This window comes from Mya arenaria, chromosome 12, assembly GCF_026914265.1.
Source record: "Mya arenaria isolate MELC-2E11 chromosome 12, ASM2691426v1".
NCBI classification, from domain to species: domain Eukaryota; kingdom Metazoa; phylum Mollusca; class Bivalvia; order Myida; family Myidae; genus Mya; species Mya arenaria.
In genome coordinates, this window is record NC_069133.1 from 10,480,720 (window position 1) to 10,500,098 (window position 19,379).

General features: G+C 37.3%; 1 protein-coding gene across 1 annotated transcript; it reads left to right on the forward strand.

Annotated features, from left to right (window-relative positions):
- The first annotated feature begins 3,904 nt into the window (after positions 1 to 3,904).
- Positions 3,905 to 18,996, forward strand: LOC128212292 (C-type lectin lectoxin-Phi1-like). The gene is made up of 7 exons (XM_052917670.1): positions 3,905 to 3,925; positions 8,315 to 8,353; positions 9,718 to 9,831; positions 13,513 to 13,604; positions 14,853 to 14,946; positions 16,912 to 17,131; positions 17,890 to 18,996. The coding sequence occupies exons 3-7, from the start codon at positions 9,759 to 9,761 to the stop codon at positions 17,906 to 17,908; spliced, it is 498 nt and encodes a 165-aa protein (XP_052773630.1). The 5' UTR covers positions 3,905 to 3,925; positions 8,315 to 8,353; positions 9,718 to 9,758; the 3' UTR covers positions 17,909 to 18,996.
- Positions 18,997 to 19,379: the final 383 nt, after the last annotated feature.

Genomic DNA, 19,379 nt, shown 5'->3' on the forward strand with positions numbered 1-19,379 from the left:
AAATGAAACATAACAATTTGAAATTAATTCTGGCCTTGATAGGTAACCAATGTAGTTCATATAGAGCTTGTTTAGAACTTTCGAATTTGCCACGATTTAAGACAAGCATTTGTGTGGTCGTTTACTAGGACGTTGATATGGTCGCCAACTGAGTCGTTGATGTGGTTGGTTACTGGATCGTTGTTACGATCGTCTTGTGGGTCGGTGGGGTGCTCAGCTACTGGATATTTATGTGGTCGCCTAATGGGTATTGATGTGGTCATCTTATAATTATTGGTATGGTATTGGTGTGGTCGTCTACTTGTTATTGAAGTGACCGTCCAAAGGTTATTGAAGAGGTCGTCTACTACTTATTGGTGTGGTCGTCTACAGGGTATTGGTGTGGTCGCCTACCTAGTCGTTGGTATTGTCGTCTCCTGATAGTTGGTGTGGTCGGTTACTGGATCGTTGTTGTGATCGTCTTGTGGGTCGGTGGGGAGCTCATCTACTGTATGTTGTAGTCTTCTGCTGGGTCGGTGCAAACTGTCTTAATATTTTTAACTACCATTGAATTCAGAGCATATTCATGCAACATTTACGACTAACAACTGACACATGCAAAACAATGAGGCAAATAGAGTAATTTGTGTGACTTTTAAAAACAACCTATTCTCACGATATTTGATGTAGCTTTATCAACATTTGGTGTAGGCGTGAAATTATTGACAAATGTTTGCTACATTTTATGTAAGTTACGACTTATACGAGGACTGTCTCACTCAACGCATAAGGCTTAGCATTCAGATGATATTCATAACGAGAATGTGTGGGTTTAGTGTTGGTGTTATATAGGAAATTAAATCAGAAATTAAATTCTTTATCTATGCAAAGACAAGACTTTGTTTAGATGGCAAACACCTGATATACGGTCTTCTCGTGTAGCGTTATTGGCCGGATTCTTGATTAGAGCTGCACTCTCACAGATTAACCAATCTGACAACTATTTAGTTTAGATCAGATCGCAGTTTTTTCATATTCATGAAAATTGATGTTTTATGGCTAAAAACTAAAAGCGTTTAATACCAACGCTTTAAGAAAACTGATATTTTTAAACGACAGTTTTTCTTTCAAACAATTTTTAAAGGCATTGATACCAAAATCAGCAGATTCTGAGACAAAAACTTAATGTCAAATTTGTCAAAGAGGGCAGCTTTAAAAAGCTTGTATCAAAACAATGGCATGCGTTAAAAGCTCTCATTTTTGCAGATATGGATTGATGTTTTATTGGATAAATGAATTAGTCAATTTGCTGTCTGTAGACAAGACGATAAGTTTTTTGTTAGAAACTCAAATCTTAAGATGATAAAAAGTTAAAAATACATAAAAATGTGCATTAGAGGTAGAACTATATCTTGCCAAGGGAGGTCACTTTGTGTGGTACAAATTGTTTTTCGCATCGTCTTTGAAAGTTATCGCTCTTGATACTGTCCAAAAACATACGCTTTACCAGGGGCGGCTCCAGGAATTGACGTTAGAGGGGGCGACCTTTTGACATGCGCCCCTACCTCAAAAGTATATGGCGTAGACTATTTGCATGGGGGTGTGTGGTTACTCCCTCAATAAAATTGAGAGTGCGCACCCCCCCTCTTAATCCGCTAGTGTTTACAATCCATTTTTGTGATTAGCAGAATCACTAAATTCGAGAATTGTCCAGACTTTTTTTTACGTCTGCAGCACAGTTGTCACAGCTGATTCTCTTGCAGATAGAATGAGTAGCCATGACAATATTACTCAACAACGAGAGGGCGCTCAAGATCAATATAGCAAGTACAATACCCCAATGATAAATCAATGCCAAATGTATTAGAGAATCACCTCACTTTTAAAACAGGCATATTTTCGACACAACAAGAGCAACAAACCTTTGTTGTAATAAACATAGAGGTCATGTCTCTCAGGCTCGGAAGTTATTTTTATACTATACGATGTACCTAATTGATATATAATATATGTAATACTTATGCACCGGTCAATTGTAACCACGCCCCCCCCCCCAGCCAAGCCCGGGTAAAATTCCCGCCAAAAGCCACCGCACCCCAGGGTACGGCCCATTTCCCTCTATCTTTGGCGCGAAGACAAAAGCACCGCATTCACCCGGCAATGCGGGGCTACCTAAAAGGTAAAACCACGGCCCATTTCCCCGGCTATCCCCGGTATAGCCCCGGACCTGTGGGGAGGGGGGGGGGCGTGGTTACAATTGACTGGTACATAGTACGGTTGAATCTGAGTACCACTTTTTTGTGTATTTTTTCCTCTGTATACTGACCTTAGAACTAAATTTAACCTGAATTGATCTTTTAATATTATAAATAAATTTGCAGCCATCATGTCAAGTAATAACAGACGAATACTAGAAATCTTTCATAATTTATATTCCAATGCTATGAAGAAACGTACTGAAGCTCCCGCTATCGTTGCTTCTTGATTTGATGCAATGTATTGATTTATTTATTGATATCCATATATTTTGTTCATATAAACACGTTTAATTGTTCATCTGTGTGGCCATTTGTGTATATATGATATTGTTTGTGTTTGGCCAAAGGCATCTATTTGCTGATATTGCCAATAAAATGAAACTGAACAAACTTATATCTCAATATCTAATATTCCGTTTCGCATTTAGACATGGCTATACACTAACTGAATAGAAATATTGCGCTTGAAAATATAGCATGATATTGTTCATGTTTTTTTTCTTTATCATATTTGTAAGCGCTGTTTGGGGATCCAAGACTCCATTCCACAGATGTTACGAGGAAATAAAAGAAGTCCATTGACTTCTTGTATTTTATTGTAACATGTGTTGCATTGTGGTGTCATCATTTCAAAAGCATTTGGTTACAGTAACACGGTGCCCTTTGTTATGCCTCATTAGGCATTAGCGAGTGCACTATTTAAGTAATTAAATGTTTTTGAAATGATAATATCAAAATAATATCACGACGTCATGTTTTCATCACAATTTTAACATGAAAAAAGCAAAAATGAAACATAGCATTTGCTGATAATTTGAGTTTAAGCTCAACTTTGGTTTCATTATATCCGGTACTGTATCTATGTTTTGCCAAAGTTCGAAATACTTTTATATGTTATAAATACATTTCAGAAGTAAATGATGACTACGAATATTCGTTCAAAGAATAACGTAAGGGAGATCAAGCTTACTTTATTATTTTCAATTATATTAAAGTATCTATGTCCTATTACATGTATATGAAGGCAACGTATTTATGCACCAGTCAATTGTAACCAAGAACCCCCCCCCCTCCCCCCAGGTCCGGGGGTATACCGGGGATAGCCGGGGAAATGGGCCGTGTTTTACCTTTCAAGTGCCCCGAAAAATATAGCGGGGAATGGGCCTTACCTAGGCTCCCTGGGGTGCGGGGACATTTGCGGGGATTTAACCATCAGTTCGTCCCCGCAGGGCGGGGATTTTACCCGGGGTTGGCTGGACAGAAAGTCAAAGTCCCCGCTATTCGCCGGACCTGGGGAGGGGGAGCGTTGTTACATTTGACTGGTGCAGTACATACAGGGTATAGATTTTGATAAAGCCTATCTATCAGCTAGACGCTTTAACCTTATATGATCTCCGCAAACCATGGTGACGCCTTAAAACACCAGATGGTCCCAAAATCGGAAAATACATTATTTCCACAAAACAAGTCTAGAATGTTCAATACGAGCTAGTATGGCGATAATACACCATTCAACACGATTAAAAGAATAGTTTGTCGCTGTCTCAGCTGAGTTTTCCCGTATAAAGAAGCGTATACTGATTTCCCCAGTTTATAGCGTGTATATCAAGCATGTGATAGTCATGTGATAAGTATATATACCGACGCTATTTTTAAATAAACTGGGATTTACGTGGTAGACAAACTCAGTAAGTTTCGAAATGGAAAATACGCAAAAACTGCGATAATTGTGTCACAGGCGATGTGATACATCAGCAAGTAAGATTCAATGTGTTGTACACAACGATGCCAATTTTATTAAGTTTTTAACAATTTCCTTTATTTCTTGCAACTCACAGTATCACTTGGTGTCTATCCTCTTCAAAGGCGCATGCAACCCTCAAAGACATCTACATGTACAAGTAGCCTTTGTCGCAATCTCTCAATTTGTTTTGTTTTTCTAGTAAGGCGAGCATTATGTTTAGTTTCGTATATGCATGATCTCTTTTATGACAAATGTGTGGAGTTGTCATGTATAAAGGAGCTTGAAATTAACCATTTTATTTAAGGATAAGAATTACTTTCCCGGACATTGATGCAGTCTTGAATGCATAAGTGCGCTAGTTCCTGCAAATAAGGGATATGCTTCAAATGCAGTTATTGTAAGAATCAGCACCAAAGTTGGTAATTGGTTTGATGTACTTTTACATGTTTCCAATGTTTTAAGTTTGAAAAGAAGTTATGTTAACATATCAATATCACTACGTCAGTTATTCGTCGAGGGAAGTTTATGGAAAATGAAAGCGTTTGATGTACTTGACCTTATCAACAGTAATTGCAATTTTAATGGGGAATTATGTAAAGCAGAAAATAGATTAGTTGAATTTTCTTTTGAAAATGAATTACGTTTAAATAATGTAAAAGAAATAAAGCTAAATATAAAAAAAATATTAAAAAACAACTTGATCATGAGTTGGTTTCAAACAGTATGCGGTTGCATCTCTGCATTCATGAGTACCTCCAAAAAGTTTTTATTTCTGATGTGGTTTGTTTGTATTATTATAAGGCAGCTTGATATATTTTCAGATCTAACGAAAAAAGCTAGTATCATCTTATTGTTCATTATTGCAAATGTTTGTAAGTATATTAAAAATTTCGCTGACAAATCAATAACGGACATGATTTTTCTGTTGTAAAACAGAGTTTATGCATACCGGTGTAATATTTAATCCCTAGGCAGTTATCTCCCTTGACGTTCATATTGTATCTAATAGATAGATAATTAATTCACAGTGTCAGTTCTGTTATTGCTAAAACATATGCAATACAAAGATTAAAAATATCTCCTTCAGGGTAAAGGCCTCGGGTCAATATTAACTAGGGGCAGGTGTGTCATAATGCACAGAGGTAAAACCGGCGCCGTTTGTTAACCTCTGTATGTCACAGTGTGTTTTGTTTCTATAAATAATTAATGATATTGCATTCTTAACATATTGTATCTTTTTAATCTTTAAATTATATATGTCTTAGTTATTGGCATATATTTACACCCCAACCATTCCTTAAATGAGCGTCATTTCGGCAATTGCGTCCATCAATCGATGAACACAACAACTTCGGATTTGTTCGGATCGCAATTCATTGCATAACAATATACATGAAAAATATTTATCTTGTTATTGTTTGTATTGTGTCAGAAGGTCCCTTAAAATATAAATCTACATTTTAGAAAGTGTTCGGACTCCACATACTTTGACCAGCCCAATTGCGTTCATACCCCGATAATGACATCAAGCCCGCAATTGATTCCTTAATTAAAAGTACTAGTGGTAATGTACAAGAATTGCATGCGTTTCCCATTCGTTACCACAATAACAGTGTGTTCAGTCAAGTGTGATATTATCGCTCATTGATGAATCTTATTCACTTGACGCTTTGCTTGTTCACTGTTTGGTTGTAATACTAACTTTTTTCCCTGGCTATATATTTCACGTATATCATGTTTAACAAGGTTTTTCTCATTGCTATTGTTCTAACCATTTTATTTTACTATTAGTATTCACAGTTTTGCTTAAAGTATATGTTAGTCCCGTCGGCAGATACTTGCTTATATGTGAGATAATTGCTTATTGAAAAATCTCACTCCCTTGATGCTTGTTTGTTTACTGTTTGGCTGTAATCATAAACATATATTCTGCATATTATAAACATTCAAAACTCGCTATTTCGAAGTCGTTGGTACCTCGCGAAATTCTTTGAAATAACGAACATTCGATATAACCGATATGCACAATTTACAATACCAAACCGAACAAAATCGAGAACCAGAAATTCGAGATAACATAGTTCGACATAGCGAGTTTCGACTGTTTTACCGTCCTTTTACCCGTTGATAGACGCCTAACACCCGGTAACAAATATCAACACAATTCCACCCGTATGTAACCAAACGCGTGTTCATTGCCATAGGCAATTATCCGTATTCCAATAAAATTTTCTTTGATAAAATCAGTTTAAAAACAAAGGAGATTGAATTGTACAAAAATGAACACAATCAAATATACTAAACAAAATAAGATCTAGCGATAGGAAAAATCGATATTTAATGCAATTTACAGAAACGGTGATGTAAGGTGAAATTTGAAAATGATTAATTTTGCATACGAGTATATCACAATAGAAAAGGACCATTTTATTGACTAAACGGACATTTTTTTTTAAATTCAATATGGAGAATATCTGGAAATTGTTTGTCAAAGGTATGCTACTTTTTTATTCATGCCATAGCGAATTTGTCTTATGAATAGGATTTTTCCTCATATTTCAATATTAAAAAATAATTGCAAGCGCAAAGTAACATTTGTTACACAATAATGTTCTACTAAATAAATGATACTGCTCTCATTGATTAAATCGCCGTATATGTAGTAAAACATAATTACATTATCATGTTATTAGTTCAAATACACATGTTTACCTTATACGCTAGTTATTTGTTACACAATAATGTTCTACTAAATAAATGATACTGCTCTCATTGATTAAATCGCCTTATATGTAGTAAAACATAATTACATTATCATGTTATTAGTTCAAATACACATGTTTACCTTATACGCTAGTTATTAATATAAAAATGCATAAATGAAATCACCACAGTTTTAGCTAATATAACAACTAGCATAACTACTTTTATTAAATCTTATATAACTGATAGCATGTAAAAGAGTAGTATCCCTTCATTTAGACCTGGGCTGGTATTCAATATAAGTCTTATTTGGATCTAAGAACGATGTAGCTAATCGGATTTCTTGTTATCAATAACTGGCCAATATGATAGGGTGAATGAAGTCAGTGATGTACGACCATACTATTAAATTATGTTGCATATTCAATACCACCTAAAGGAACACTCTCCTACGTTATGCAGTAATCTCCCTTAGTGAACGAAGCACCAACAAAAAAATTATTGAATTGAACTTTATCAAGTTTTATATCGCAATTTTGTTTAAACACGTATTTATGTAATATTTTATAAAGGTTCCACTAAATTACGCTAATTTAAAGTTAAAACACGTTATTTCAAATGATTTTTTTTGTTTTACTTTTTAAATGATTAAACGTGAATTATCACATGCCATGCGTTTTGGTAGTGATCACTGAAAGGGAGGGTTTTATAATAAATGGTGGTTTCGTTTAACATAACATTGAGTTGTGTCCCTTAAACCAACCCTAAAGAATAGACACAAGTGAAATCATGAACCAATTTCCTTTTTAGGCAATATTGGAGCAAGAAATGGCAATAAAAAACAACATTTATTTACTACTAAGTCACTGTCAAAGACAAGAGATAATTGCCTAGGATTACCTTTTAACTGTAAATGAACATGACTGTTTACCGAAACACATTTTTTTTACATTGACACATGGAAGCAGCCTGGCCGGGATCTGTATTGCGATGATTCTATCGCAGTGCCATAGCCAATACATGCCCATTTAATTGGCTGTGGGCTATTGGTTTTTTAAACAAAACTTTACATTATTTAAACATTTTAAAGATATAAGCCATGATGTACTTTCAACAACTTGATACTCACTTTATATCATTTGCTTACATTGAAAATGAGTTCGAACTGAAGGTGATATGTGCGTCAAAGACACTTTACTTTTGAATTTGTAAAAAAGAGACTTTCTGGAAATAAGCAACTCAGCTTTGTAAAATATTGAGAGAAATTCAACTGATTTCTTTTGGACCAAATCAATTAAAATTTGACATGGAAGCTCTTTGCTATATGTTCTTTAAAACAGTATCTTATTTCTTCTTGTCAACTAAAAATAGAATTATATATATTTTAAAAATAAGCGGCAAACCAGACCTGAATTGTGTAAATTGTGTAAACCTTTCCAAGATTGAATAAAGTTTTCATATTTTTAAGACAAAAAAAATGTTGAAAGTTCGTGGTCTGTAAAAATGTCATTTGGAATTATTTTTTATCATGGAAGTATAATGAAGTTTATAGCAGTATATTTGTACTACTGCCATCTTGTATAATTCAATTGTTTCTGCAAAGTAATTTCACCTGTTCATTTTCTTTCAGCCTTCCTCTCCTGTGCCATATTTTCCGTTTCCTTCAGTCGTGAGTATTGTGACATGGTAGACATCACCGAAAAACATAACTTCTCAGAAATAAAACAAAAAATACATTGAAGCTATTTGATTTCCCTCTAGCGGTCTGATTCTCACATCCAATTGCAAAAAAAATCAAAATGCGTTGCTGCGGCCAAATCCACGATCGATAGAATGCACAATAATATTTATTCAACAAAATTGACAAAAAATGAATTTTGTTGATCTTGTTAGTTGTCAATATTGTCAGATTCCTACTACATAAGAGTACTTGTCGACGTACAAATAAATCGTAATTTGTAGTAAAATGATTGCTAAGTTAGTGGCAAAACTTATAAATTATGAATTTTATTTAATCATTAATGCACCAGTCATTTGTAACCACGGCCCCCAGGCCCGGGGAATAGCGGGGTCTTTGACTTTCGGTCCAGCCAAGCCCAGGCAAAGTCTCCGCCCTGCGGGGACGATTTGCTGGTAAAACCCCCGCCAAATGCCCCCGCACCCTAGATAAGGCCAATTTCCCGCTATATTTGGCGTGAAGACAAAACCATCGCAGTCACCCGGGCCACCTGGAAGGTAAAAACACGGCCCATTTCCCCGGCTATCCCCGGTATACCCCCGGACCTGGGGGGGGGGGCGTGGTTACAATTGACTGGTGTATAATATTGTCAAGGTTATTTGACCGTGGATATTCCGCTTAGAATTGCGAGCATTAATTAGTTAACGGTAGTCTAGTCTAAAACCAGTTGATGTTATCATTGTAGTCAGTGCTCTATTCCATCTTACTTGTTGTAAGTGTATGCGTGGATAAAATTATGAATATGATAATATTTTTTTTTTTCATATAATGTACCTATATAAAATTATATGCTTTTATTTCCAGGTCACCAGCTCATTGTCATGTATTGATATGTTATGTATGTCTGTTATTCATGTCGGAGAATAGCTCATTGAGCTAATGTTTCTTTTTAACACATACCCGACTTTAAATAAAGATTCTCGTATCTTGTACATGTATCTTGTTCATGCATCTTGTCAAACTGTAAATGAAAAGCCACAACTTTCATTAATGCTTTTAAATAATTCATATCTAGCCTAGTGCATAAGCCGCAGGGCTTCTTATTTCATGCATTGGGACAATTTGAGATAAAGAATACTCTGATAATTATATCATTATCCAAATAACAACATGTTTTGCTTTCTTTACCATAAAAAACATGACATTTAAGGAATGTTTTGAGAGAACATTTTCATGTTTCGCAGCTGGTAAGACATTCAATCTTTTTAACTTTCATACTAGTATATTCTTTTCCGCCATATTGAAATATGCCAGATTCAACATTAATGAAATAAATATCATTTTCAACCCTACAGAGGATTTAGGAACCACATCGTTTCCTGAAATTTGCCGCGTGATGGCGCTCTACCGCACATGCGCAGACATCAACTTCCGCATCGCGTGTCCTGAGAAATGCAGGGACAAAGTCAGTAAGTTACACCCGATTGCGTAGTTCACCTCTTTTTAGACATGCAATCAGAAATACTGTTCACATATACACATCTTAATAATATATAATATATCTGTCTGATTTAAGTATCTAAGCTGCCTTCTTAAGCAGAAGAGCACTAAATCGAAGGTCTTTCTAAGGTAAAGAAATATAGCCGCTACACGCTTGCCACTGTCAACATACTTTACCCATGCATCTATAATAAAGCCCCTACAAGCTTGCCACTGTCAATATACTTTACCCATGCGTCTATAATAAAGCCCCTTCAAGCTTGCCACTGTCAACATACTTTACCCATGCATCTATAATAAAGCCCCTACAAGCTTGCCACTGTCAATATACTTTACCCATGCGTCTATAGTAAATCCCCTTCAAGCTTGTCACTGCCAACATACTTTACCCATGCGTCTATAATAAAGCCCCTACACGCTTGCCACTGTCAACATATTTACCCATGCGTCTATAATAAAACCCATACAAGCTTGCCACTCTCAACATACTTTACCCATGCGTCTGTAATAAAGCCCCTTCAAGCTTGCCACTGTCAACATACTTTACCCATGCGTCTGTAATAAAGCCCCTTCAAGCTTGCCACACTCAACATACTTTACACATGCGTCTGTAATAAAGCCCCTCCAAGCTTGCCACTGTCGACATACTTTACACATGCGTCTGTAATAAAGCCCCTTCAAGCTTGCTACTGTCAACATACTTTACCCATGCGTCTGTAATAAAGCCCCTTCAAGCTTGCCACACTCAACATACTTTACCCATGCGTCTGTAATAAAGCCCCTTCAAGCTTGCCACTGTCAACATACTTTACCCATGCGTCTGTAATAAAGCCCCTTCAAGCTTGCCACACTCAACATACTTTACACATGCGTCTGTAATAAAGCCCCTCCAAGCTTGCCACTGTCGACATACTTTACACATGCGTCTGTAATAAAGCCCCTTCAAGCTTGCTACTGTCAACATACTTTATCCATGCGTCTGTAATAAAGCCCCTTCAAGCTTGCCACACTCAACATACTTTACCCAAGCGTCTGTAATAAAGCCCCTTCAAGCTTGCCACACTCAACATACTTTACACATGCGTCTGTAATAAAGCCCCTTCAAGCTTGCCACACTCAACATACTTTTCCCATGCGTCTGTAATAAAGCCCCTTCAAGCTTGCCACACTCAACATACTTTACACATGCGTCTGTAATAAAGCCCCTTCAAGCTTGCCACTGTCAACATACTTTACACATGCGTCTGTAGTATAGTCCCAACAAGCTTGCCATTGTCAACATACTTTACACATGCGTCTGTAATATAGCCCCTTCAAGCTTGCCACTGTCAACATACTTCACCCATGCGTCTGTAATATAGCCCCTACAAGCTTGCCACTGTCAACATACTTTACACATGCGTCTGTAATATAGCCCCTTCAAGCTTGCCACTGTCGACATACTTTACACATGCGTCTGCAATAAAGCCCCTTCAAGCTTGCCACTGTCAATATACTTCACCCATGCGTCTGTAATATAGCCCATACAAGCTTGCCACTGTCAATATACTTTACACATGCGTCTGTAATATAGCCCCTTCAAGCTTGCCACTGTCGACATACTTTACCCATGCGTCTGTAGTATAGTCCCAACAAGCTTGCCACTGTCAATATACTTTACACATGCGTCTGTAATATAGCCCCTTCAAGCTTGCCACTGTCAACATACTTTACACATGCGTCTGTAATATAGCCCCTACAAGCTTGCCACTGTCAATATACTTTACCCATGCGTCTGTAGTATAGTCCCAACAAGCTTGCCATTGTCAACAGACTTTACACATGCGTCTGTAATAAAGCCCCTTCAAGCTTGCCACTGTCAATATACTTTACACATGCGTCTGTAGTATAGTCCCAACAAGCTTGCCATTGTCAACATACTTTACACATGCGTCTGTAATAAAGCCCCTACAAGCTTGCCACTGTCAACATACTTCACCCATGCGTCTGTAATATAGCCCCTACAAGCTTGCCACTGTCAACATACTTTACACATGCGTCTGTAATATAGCCCCTTCAAGCTTGCCACTGTCAACATACTTTACACATGCGTTTGTAATAAAGCCCCTTCAAGCTTGCCACTGTCAACATACTTTACACATGCGTCTGTAGTATAGTCCCAACAAGCTTGCCATTGTCATGATACTTTACACATGCGTCTGTAATATAGTCCCTTCAAGCTTGCCACTGTCAACATACTTCACCCATGCGTCTGTAATATAGCCCCTACAAGCTTGCCACTGTCAACATACTTTACACATGCGTCTGTGATATAGCCCCTTCAAGCTTGCCACTGTCGACATACTTTACACATGCGTCTGTAATATAGCCCCTTCAAGCTTGCCACTGTCAACATGCTTCACCATGCGTCTGTAATATAGCCCCTTCAAGCTTGCCACTGTCAACATACTTTACACATGCGTCTGTAATATAGTCCCTTCAAGCTTGCCACTATCGACATACTTTACACATGCGTCTGTAATATAGTCCCTTCAAGCTTGCCACTGTCGACATACTTTACACATGCGTCTGTAATAAAGCCCCTTCAAGCTTGCCACTGTCAACATACTTTACACATGCGTCTGTAATATAGCCCCTTCAAGCTTGGCACTGTCGACATACTTTACACATGCGTCTGTAATATAGCCCCTTCAAGCTTGCCACTGTCGACATACTTTACACATGCGTTTGTAATATAGCCCCTTCAAGCTTGCCACTGTCAACATACTTCACCCATGCGTCTGTAATATAGCCCCTACAAGCTTGCCACTGTCGAAATACTTTACACATGCGTCTGTAATATAGCCCCTTCAAGCTTGCCACTGTCAACATACTTCACCCATGCGTCTGTTATATAGCCCCTACAAGCTTGCCACTGTCAACATACTTTACACATGCGTCTGTAATATAGCCCCTTCAAGCTTGCCACTGTCAACATACTTTACACATGCGTCTGTAATATAGCCCCTACAAGCTTGCCACTGTCGACATACTTCACCCATGCGTCTGTAATATAGCCCCTACAAGCTTGCCACTGTCAACAAACTTTACACATGCGTCTGTAATATAGTCCCTTCAAGCTTGCCACTATCGACATACTTTACACATGCGTCTGTAATATAGCCCCTACAAGCTTGCCACTGTCAACATACTTTACTCATGCGTCTGTAATGTAGCCCCTTCAAGCTTGCCACTGTCAACACATATGTCGTAAAATCTTAGTGATAACTTTTAACAAAACTGACAATGTTTTATATAAAAATGTGAACATAAGAAAGAAAAATGTTCAAATATAAAATGATTATGCATAAATTTGGTGAATACGGTTATTTTTTGTTTAAAATTCGAACATCAACCAAGTTGAATATGGCCCCAGTAGATTTGCTTGCATCAGATTTCAATTATTCGTTTTACTTCAGTGGGTTAATATAATTGAAATGAGGCATTTATATGTCATATATTTATGTCTAGATCACCCTTTATCTCATGAAAAAGTTCCTGGCCAAATTAAATTCACATCGCTCTTTTTTAGATTACTAAATGTATGTCTTTAACATAATTTGCATCTTTTGAATATAATGAAACTAATTTTAATGCCCTATATTTTCCAGCCTCTCCCTGGCCGTCGTTCGTGTACGTGCCGGCCCTGGGGAAGGCGTACGGGGCGACCAAGACCAACAAGCAAGTGTGGCAATACGCCCTGGTGAGATTATTAGAACACAACCTCGATCTGAATAAAATCATATCATTTTTTAATAAAGCCTTTTCTAGATGGGTCATTTAATTCAGTTAGATTGTACACAAGCTCGGATATGCGTTATATCCAGTATTATTGTTTGGATTTGTTCAACCCTCGAATTCGAAGACATTAATTTCGTAATTAATATCTGCATAAAAACAGCAGCTGCGCATATTGATAATGGAAAACATCCGTGACATGAACTTAATCTAATTTGTTCTGTCTAGACGCGATAAATATTTTCCGCTCAATACTAAAATGATAATCTTAACCTTTTTTTCTATAGATCCGTGTTTGAATCTTATGCATAAAGTAAATAAGTTCTGTCTACACGCGATAAACATTTTCCGCTCAATACTAAAGTGAAAATCTTAACATTTTTTTTCTATAGATCCGTGTTTGAATCTTTTGCATAAAATATCAGTATACAAAACATTTACATCCTTATTGCGTCAAAAAATCACTTAAAGTATAAAGATATTCTGGTGTGGAAAAATCGTTAGTTTCAAAAATATAGATAAGGTATTCGATGTACAGTTATGTACAGTGAGCATGCCGGTGGACCATATATCAGTTTCATTTAAACTGCTTTTATGAGTTGAAAAAAGAATATGTTATAAACGTACCGAAAATGTATTACAGACAAGCAATTGTGTCTTGAAAGACTGCAAAATAGTCCAAAGCACTTTGATTTCAGTTGATATCATGAACACAACTACACACTTCAATTATTTGATCAATTCTGTATTTTCGGTGATTTCTTTTACATATAAGTTATCAGCAAACAAACCCTTCTAAATTGATACATTATATGGGCTCATTTGGCATCCAAATCCAATGGCCCATAAAAGTGATGAGATTCGTTTCAAGATTGATAGCATTTTTCTTGCGTTTATACTGTATGAACGCAGTAGGGCACGCGAGCAAATTTCACGAAGCGCGCTAAATATTCATTATCATTATTAAAATCAACATTATCTTCTTCAATTGAGTATGTATTCTTAAAGAAATGTAACCGACACCATACGTTTGTTTAAAAGATTAGCTGATTCCAATGGGAGCGCAATTTTGAAATAAATAATGACGTCATAACTCCTTGCTTGAAATGCCTTTTGAACGACACGTTTCACTTACACAAAGGTCTAGAGGAATGTAAATATTGTACTTTGGTTATCTTAAAATGGCCATTACGATTGATAACTTGTGTTTCAGGAGTTTTGTTTCGCGTACAACGGGACTCTGGCTGTTGCCAAGGACGCGCTTGGTAGCCAAGTGATAAAATATGTCACTGAGACTTTCAACAAAGGTAAATATTTCAAAACGTTTGAAAAGTATTTCGTCTTTCTATGACAACTACTTTTTGTCAAAATGAGTAAGTGAGTTGTATAGGCATCACAAAACAGTGGTCAGAAAAGGATTGTCAGCTCGTCACCACAAACAGTTCGCCTGACACTACAATTGTATTAAAAACACTTCGTAACAGCACACTGTTCGCCTGACGCTACAATTGCATTACATACAGCTCGTCACAGCAAACTGTTCGCCTGGCACAACAATTGTATTACAAACAGTTCGTCACAGCAAACTGTTCACCAGGCACTACAATTGTATTAAATACAGTTCTTCACAGCAAACTATTGGCGTCACACTACAATTGTATTACATTTAGTTCATCTCAGCACACAGTTCACCAGGTACTACAATTGTATTAATTACAGTTATTCACAGCAAATTGGCCTGACACTACAATTGTATTATAAACAGTTCGTCACAGCAAACAGTTCACCAGACACTACAATTGTATTACAAACAGTTCGTCACAGCAAACAGTTCACTAGACACTACAATTGTGTTACTTACAGTTATTCACAGCAAACTATTGGCCTGACACTACAATTGTATTACAAACAGTTCGTCACAGCAAACAGTTTACCAGACACTACAATTGTATTACAAACAGTTCGTCACAGCAAACAGTTCACCAGACACTACAATTGTATTACAAACAGTTCGTCACAGTAAACAGTTCACTAGACACTACAATTGTATTAATTACAGTTATTCACAGCAAACTATTGGCCTGACACTACAATTGTATTACAAACAGTTCGTCACAGCAAACAGTTCACCAGACACTACAATTGTATTACAAACAGTTCGTCACAGCAAACAGTTCACTAGACACTACAATTGTATTACTTACAGTTATTCACAGCAAACTATTGGCCTGACACTACACTTGTATTACAAACAGTTCGTCACAACAAACTATTGGCCTGACACTACAATTGTATTACAAACAGTTCGTCACAGCAAACTATTGGCCTGACACTACAATTGTATTACAAACAGTTCGTCACAGCAAACTATTGGCCTGACACTACAATTGTATTACAAACAGTTCGTCACAGCAAACTATTGGCCTGACACTACAATTGTATTACAAACAGTTCGTCACAGCAAACTATTGGCCTGACACTACAATTGTATTACAAACAGTTCGTCACATCAAACAGTTCACTAGACACTACAATTGTATTACAAACAGTTCGTCACAACAAACTATTGGCCTGACACTACAATTGTATTACATTCAGTTCGTCACAGCAAACAGTTCACTAGACACTACAATTGTATCAAATATTGTTCGTCACAGCCAACAGTTCGCCCGTCACTAAAATTGTTTTAAATACACTTCGTCACCGCATACAGTTCGCCTGGCACTACAATTGAAGAGCCGCATACAGTTCGGCACAGCAAACAGTTCGCCTGGCACTACAATTATGTTCTATACTGTTCGTCACATCAAACAGGTCGCCTGGCACTACGATTATATTACATACAGTTCGTCACAGCAAACTGTGCGCCAGGAACTACGATTATATTACATACAGTCCGTCATTGCATACATTTTTCCACAGTTTTATTGATGACGTCATTATCAAAACCTTCATTTCATTAAAAAAAGCACAGCCAAATGCACTATATGCGGCACTGAGGCGTCCGTCCTGCGCATACAGTTCGCGGGGAATGTATGCGGCACATATCACCACATAAAATCGCATAGCATCACATCACAACTATTTTGCGATGGACTTCAATTGTTTATCACTCAGCTGGTATTTCGTATGTATAATAACATGGTTTGTTCAAGTTAATGACACGCGTGGTCATATTTTTTCACAATAACATATATGTATAAGTGATTTTTGTTTGGTATAACAGTGTTCTTTAATGGTACCGTTTATCAAAAGAAACCATTCATCTCCAGTGCCATTGGATGACATTCACATCGGTGGCGCTAGTTTCGGGCCTCAAAGCGGAAGTTGGTATTTCGGGGACGGGACCCAGGTGACGGAGGGCTACTGGGAGGATGGATTCCCTTTCAACAACGCCGCCACGAGCACGTGCGTGCACGTGAGGAAGGGCGCATACAAACACAGGAACGATAACTGCAATAACAACTTTGGCTTCATCTGCGAAGTTGATCCGTAAGTCCTCTTTTCTCCAAATCTTTTATTCACTAACAGTAGAAATCAACACATACATGACCATTTCCAAATGAGGCATACTAGTATGTTTAAGCCTTTTCTATCAGTATGATTAAGCACACACATACACTGACTCACACACACGCACGCACGCACACACGCACGCACGCACGCAGACGCACACGCACACGCGCACGCGCACGCGCGCGCGCGCACGCACGCACGCACGCGCACGCACACGCACGCGCGCGCGCGCACGCACGCACGCACGCGCACGCACACGCACGCGCGCACACACACGCACGCGCACACACACACACGCACATTCACAGGCACACTCAAACACATGGTCCTTTTTAAAATGAGGGATAATAACAATTCCTTTTCTATCAAACGTTTCAGCACAAACATGCCCACACTCTCTCACACACTGTCTCTCACACTCTCTATCCCCCAACACACACACGTGCAATCACGCACTCACTTATATACACCCACCCCGCACACACGCACGTACGCACGCACCTATGTAATCAAACACAGACATACACACATACACACTTTACATGTAAGCTGTGGGCAAAAACGTAGTTTAGGACTAGTATCATTTAATTCATTTGTAGCCAAATTTGGCTATTTGCTGTATTGTCGTGCACGTTTTAGAAGAAAGAATACAAGTTACATTAAAAATAAAGCGTTCACATTGAATAAACGTTGATGTTAAGATGATGTTATTAACAATTATACTCTTTTAACAGAGTGGTGAACGAATCCTGACGACCGTAAGAACTTTGGGGAAAAACGGATTGAATTTGAAAAGCCACAATTGACAAATGGACACGAGCACATGAACTTGCATACCGATATGAAATGAAGTGACTGAGAATTTCAGCATCATCACATCAGCGATATAAGTAATACTGTTTGCAAGTAAAATCAGCAAAACACAATGGTCAACCAGTGAGTCATAGCACGATTTCAACGAAGAGACGGCCAAACAGCATCTTAGAACCGCCAATTTAGACTTGCGAGTGTATTTAATTCTACGAGTTAGTGACTCGCTTATTGTGTGTAAAATGCACTTTTTTATTACGAAATAAAGTGTGGCAAATCATAAGGAGTGTCAAAACATAAAATACCAAAAGCTGAAATCCTTCAGCAAATGTTGATATTTGCTCAAATATCGTCTTTGAAGACCAGAATTGTCATTAGCATTTATAGCACGATTGAAAATTAATTACGACTGTGATGTTACGTGATTGGTTGATTGACATTATCAATGAATCGTTAACAGGTCAACATATCCACTTCTTTTGTTGAAGTCCCGGTGGCCGTGTGGACAAGCCGGCTTTTTTTCTATTTTTTTCTTGACTTTACCGGCGTGAGTTCGAACCCCACAAAAACCAATTTGAAAATACTTTTTTTATACTATGACTCTATTTTTACTTTAATTTCGATATCATAGAGTAAAATAATGATAAAATGTGTGTTTTCAGATGCATTACCGGGAAAACTAATTTTTGGTCCAAAAACATGAGCGAGTTACTTTAATTGGTCTGTGGAAGTCAAAACAATACGCCAAATGGCTGATAGTTGCAGTCGATTTATTTGATGTTAGAACACTAACAAAAAAACTACAGCTATTTAACTTGAATTGAAATCCACTGGATGAAAAAGGGTGGTCCAGATCATACAGTGTATCAACAATATAATTGCTTAGTTCATTTGCATGTAGTAGTAAATCGTATAACACTAGCTCAAAGTGGATATAATGTTAGTAGTCTTGATCGTGATTTAAATGTGTTAATAAAAATTGTATGTGCCATTGTACTAATTTGTGCCTTCCATGAAACGATTTACGTGTAATAAAATGTATATACTATAAAAATAAGTTTTCAATTAGTTTCACAATCGTTATTATCTGAACAGTAATGCTTTTAAATGCGAAAATAGTATAACTGTAGTGTTGACAACTGTGGATGTATATCGTGGCACATTTTACAGAAATGAATTTCATTTTTGGTCTTCTATGTATTATATTAAATTTGATATTTTTAATAGCGTAGCAATACTGCCTAGTTCAATCCTTCTATATGTCCCACCAAAAAAACAACAACAAAAAACACAAACAAACAAAAACAAAAACAACAAAAAAACAACAACAACCCCCCCCCCCCAAAAAAAAACCCCCAACAACAACGTGTATTGTACACAATGTCTGCGTATTGATCTTAATCTAAATGCCTAA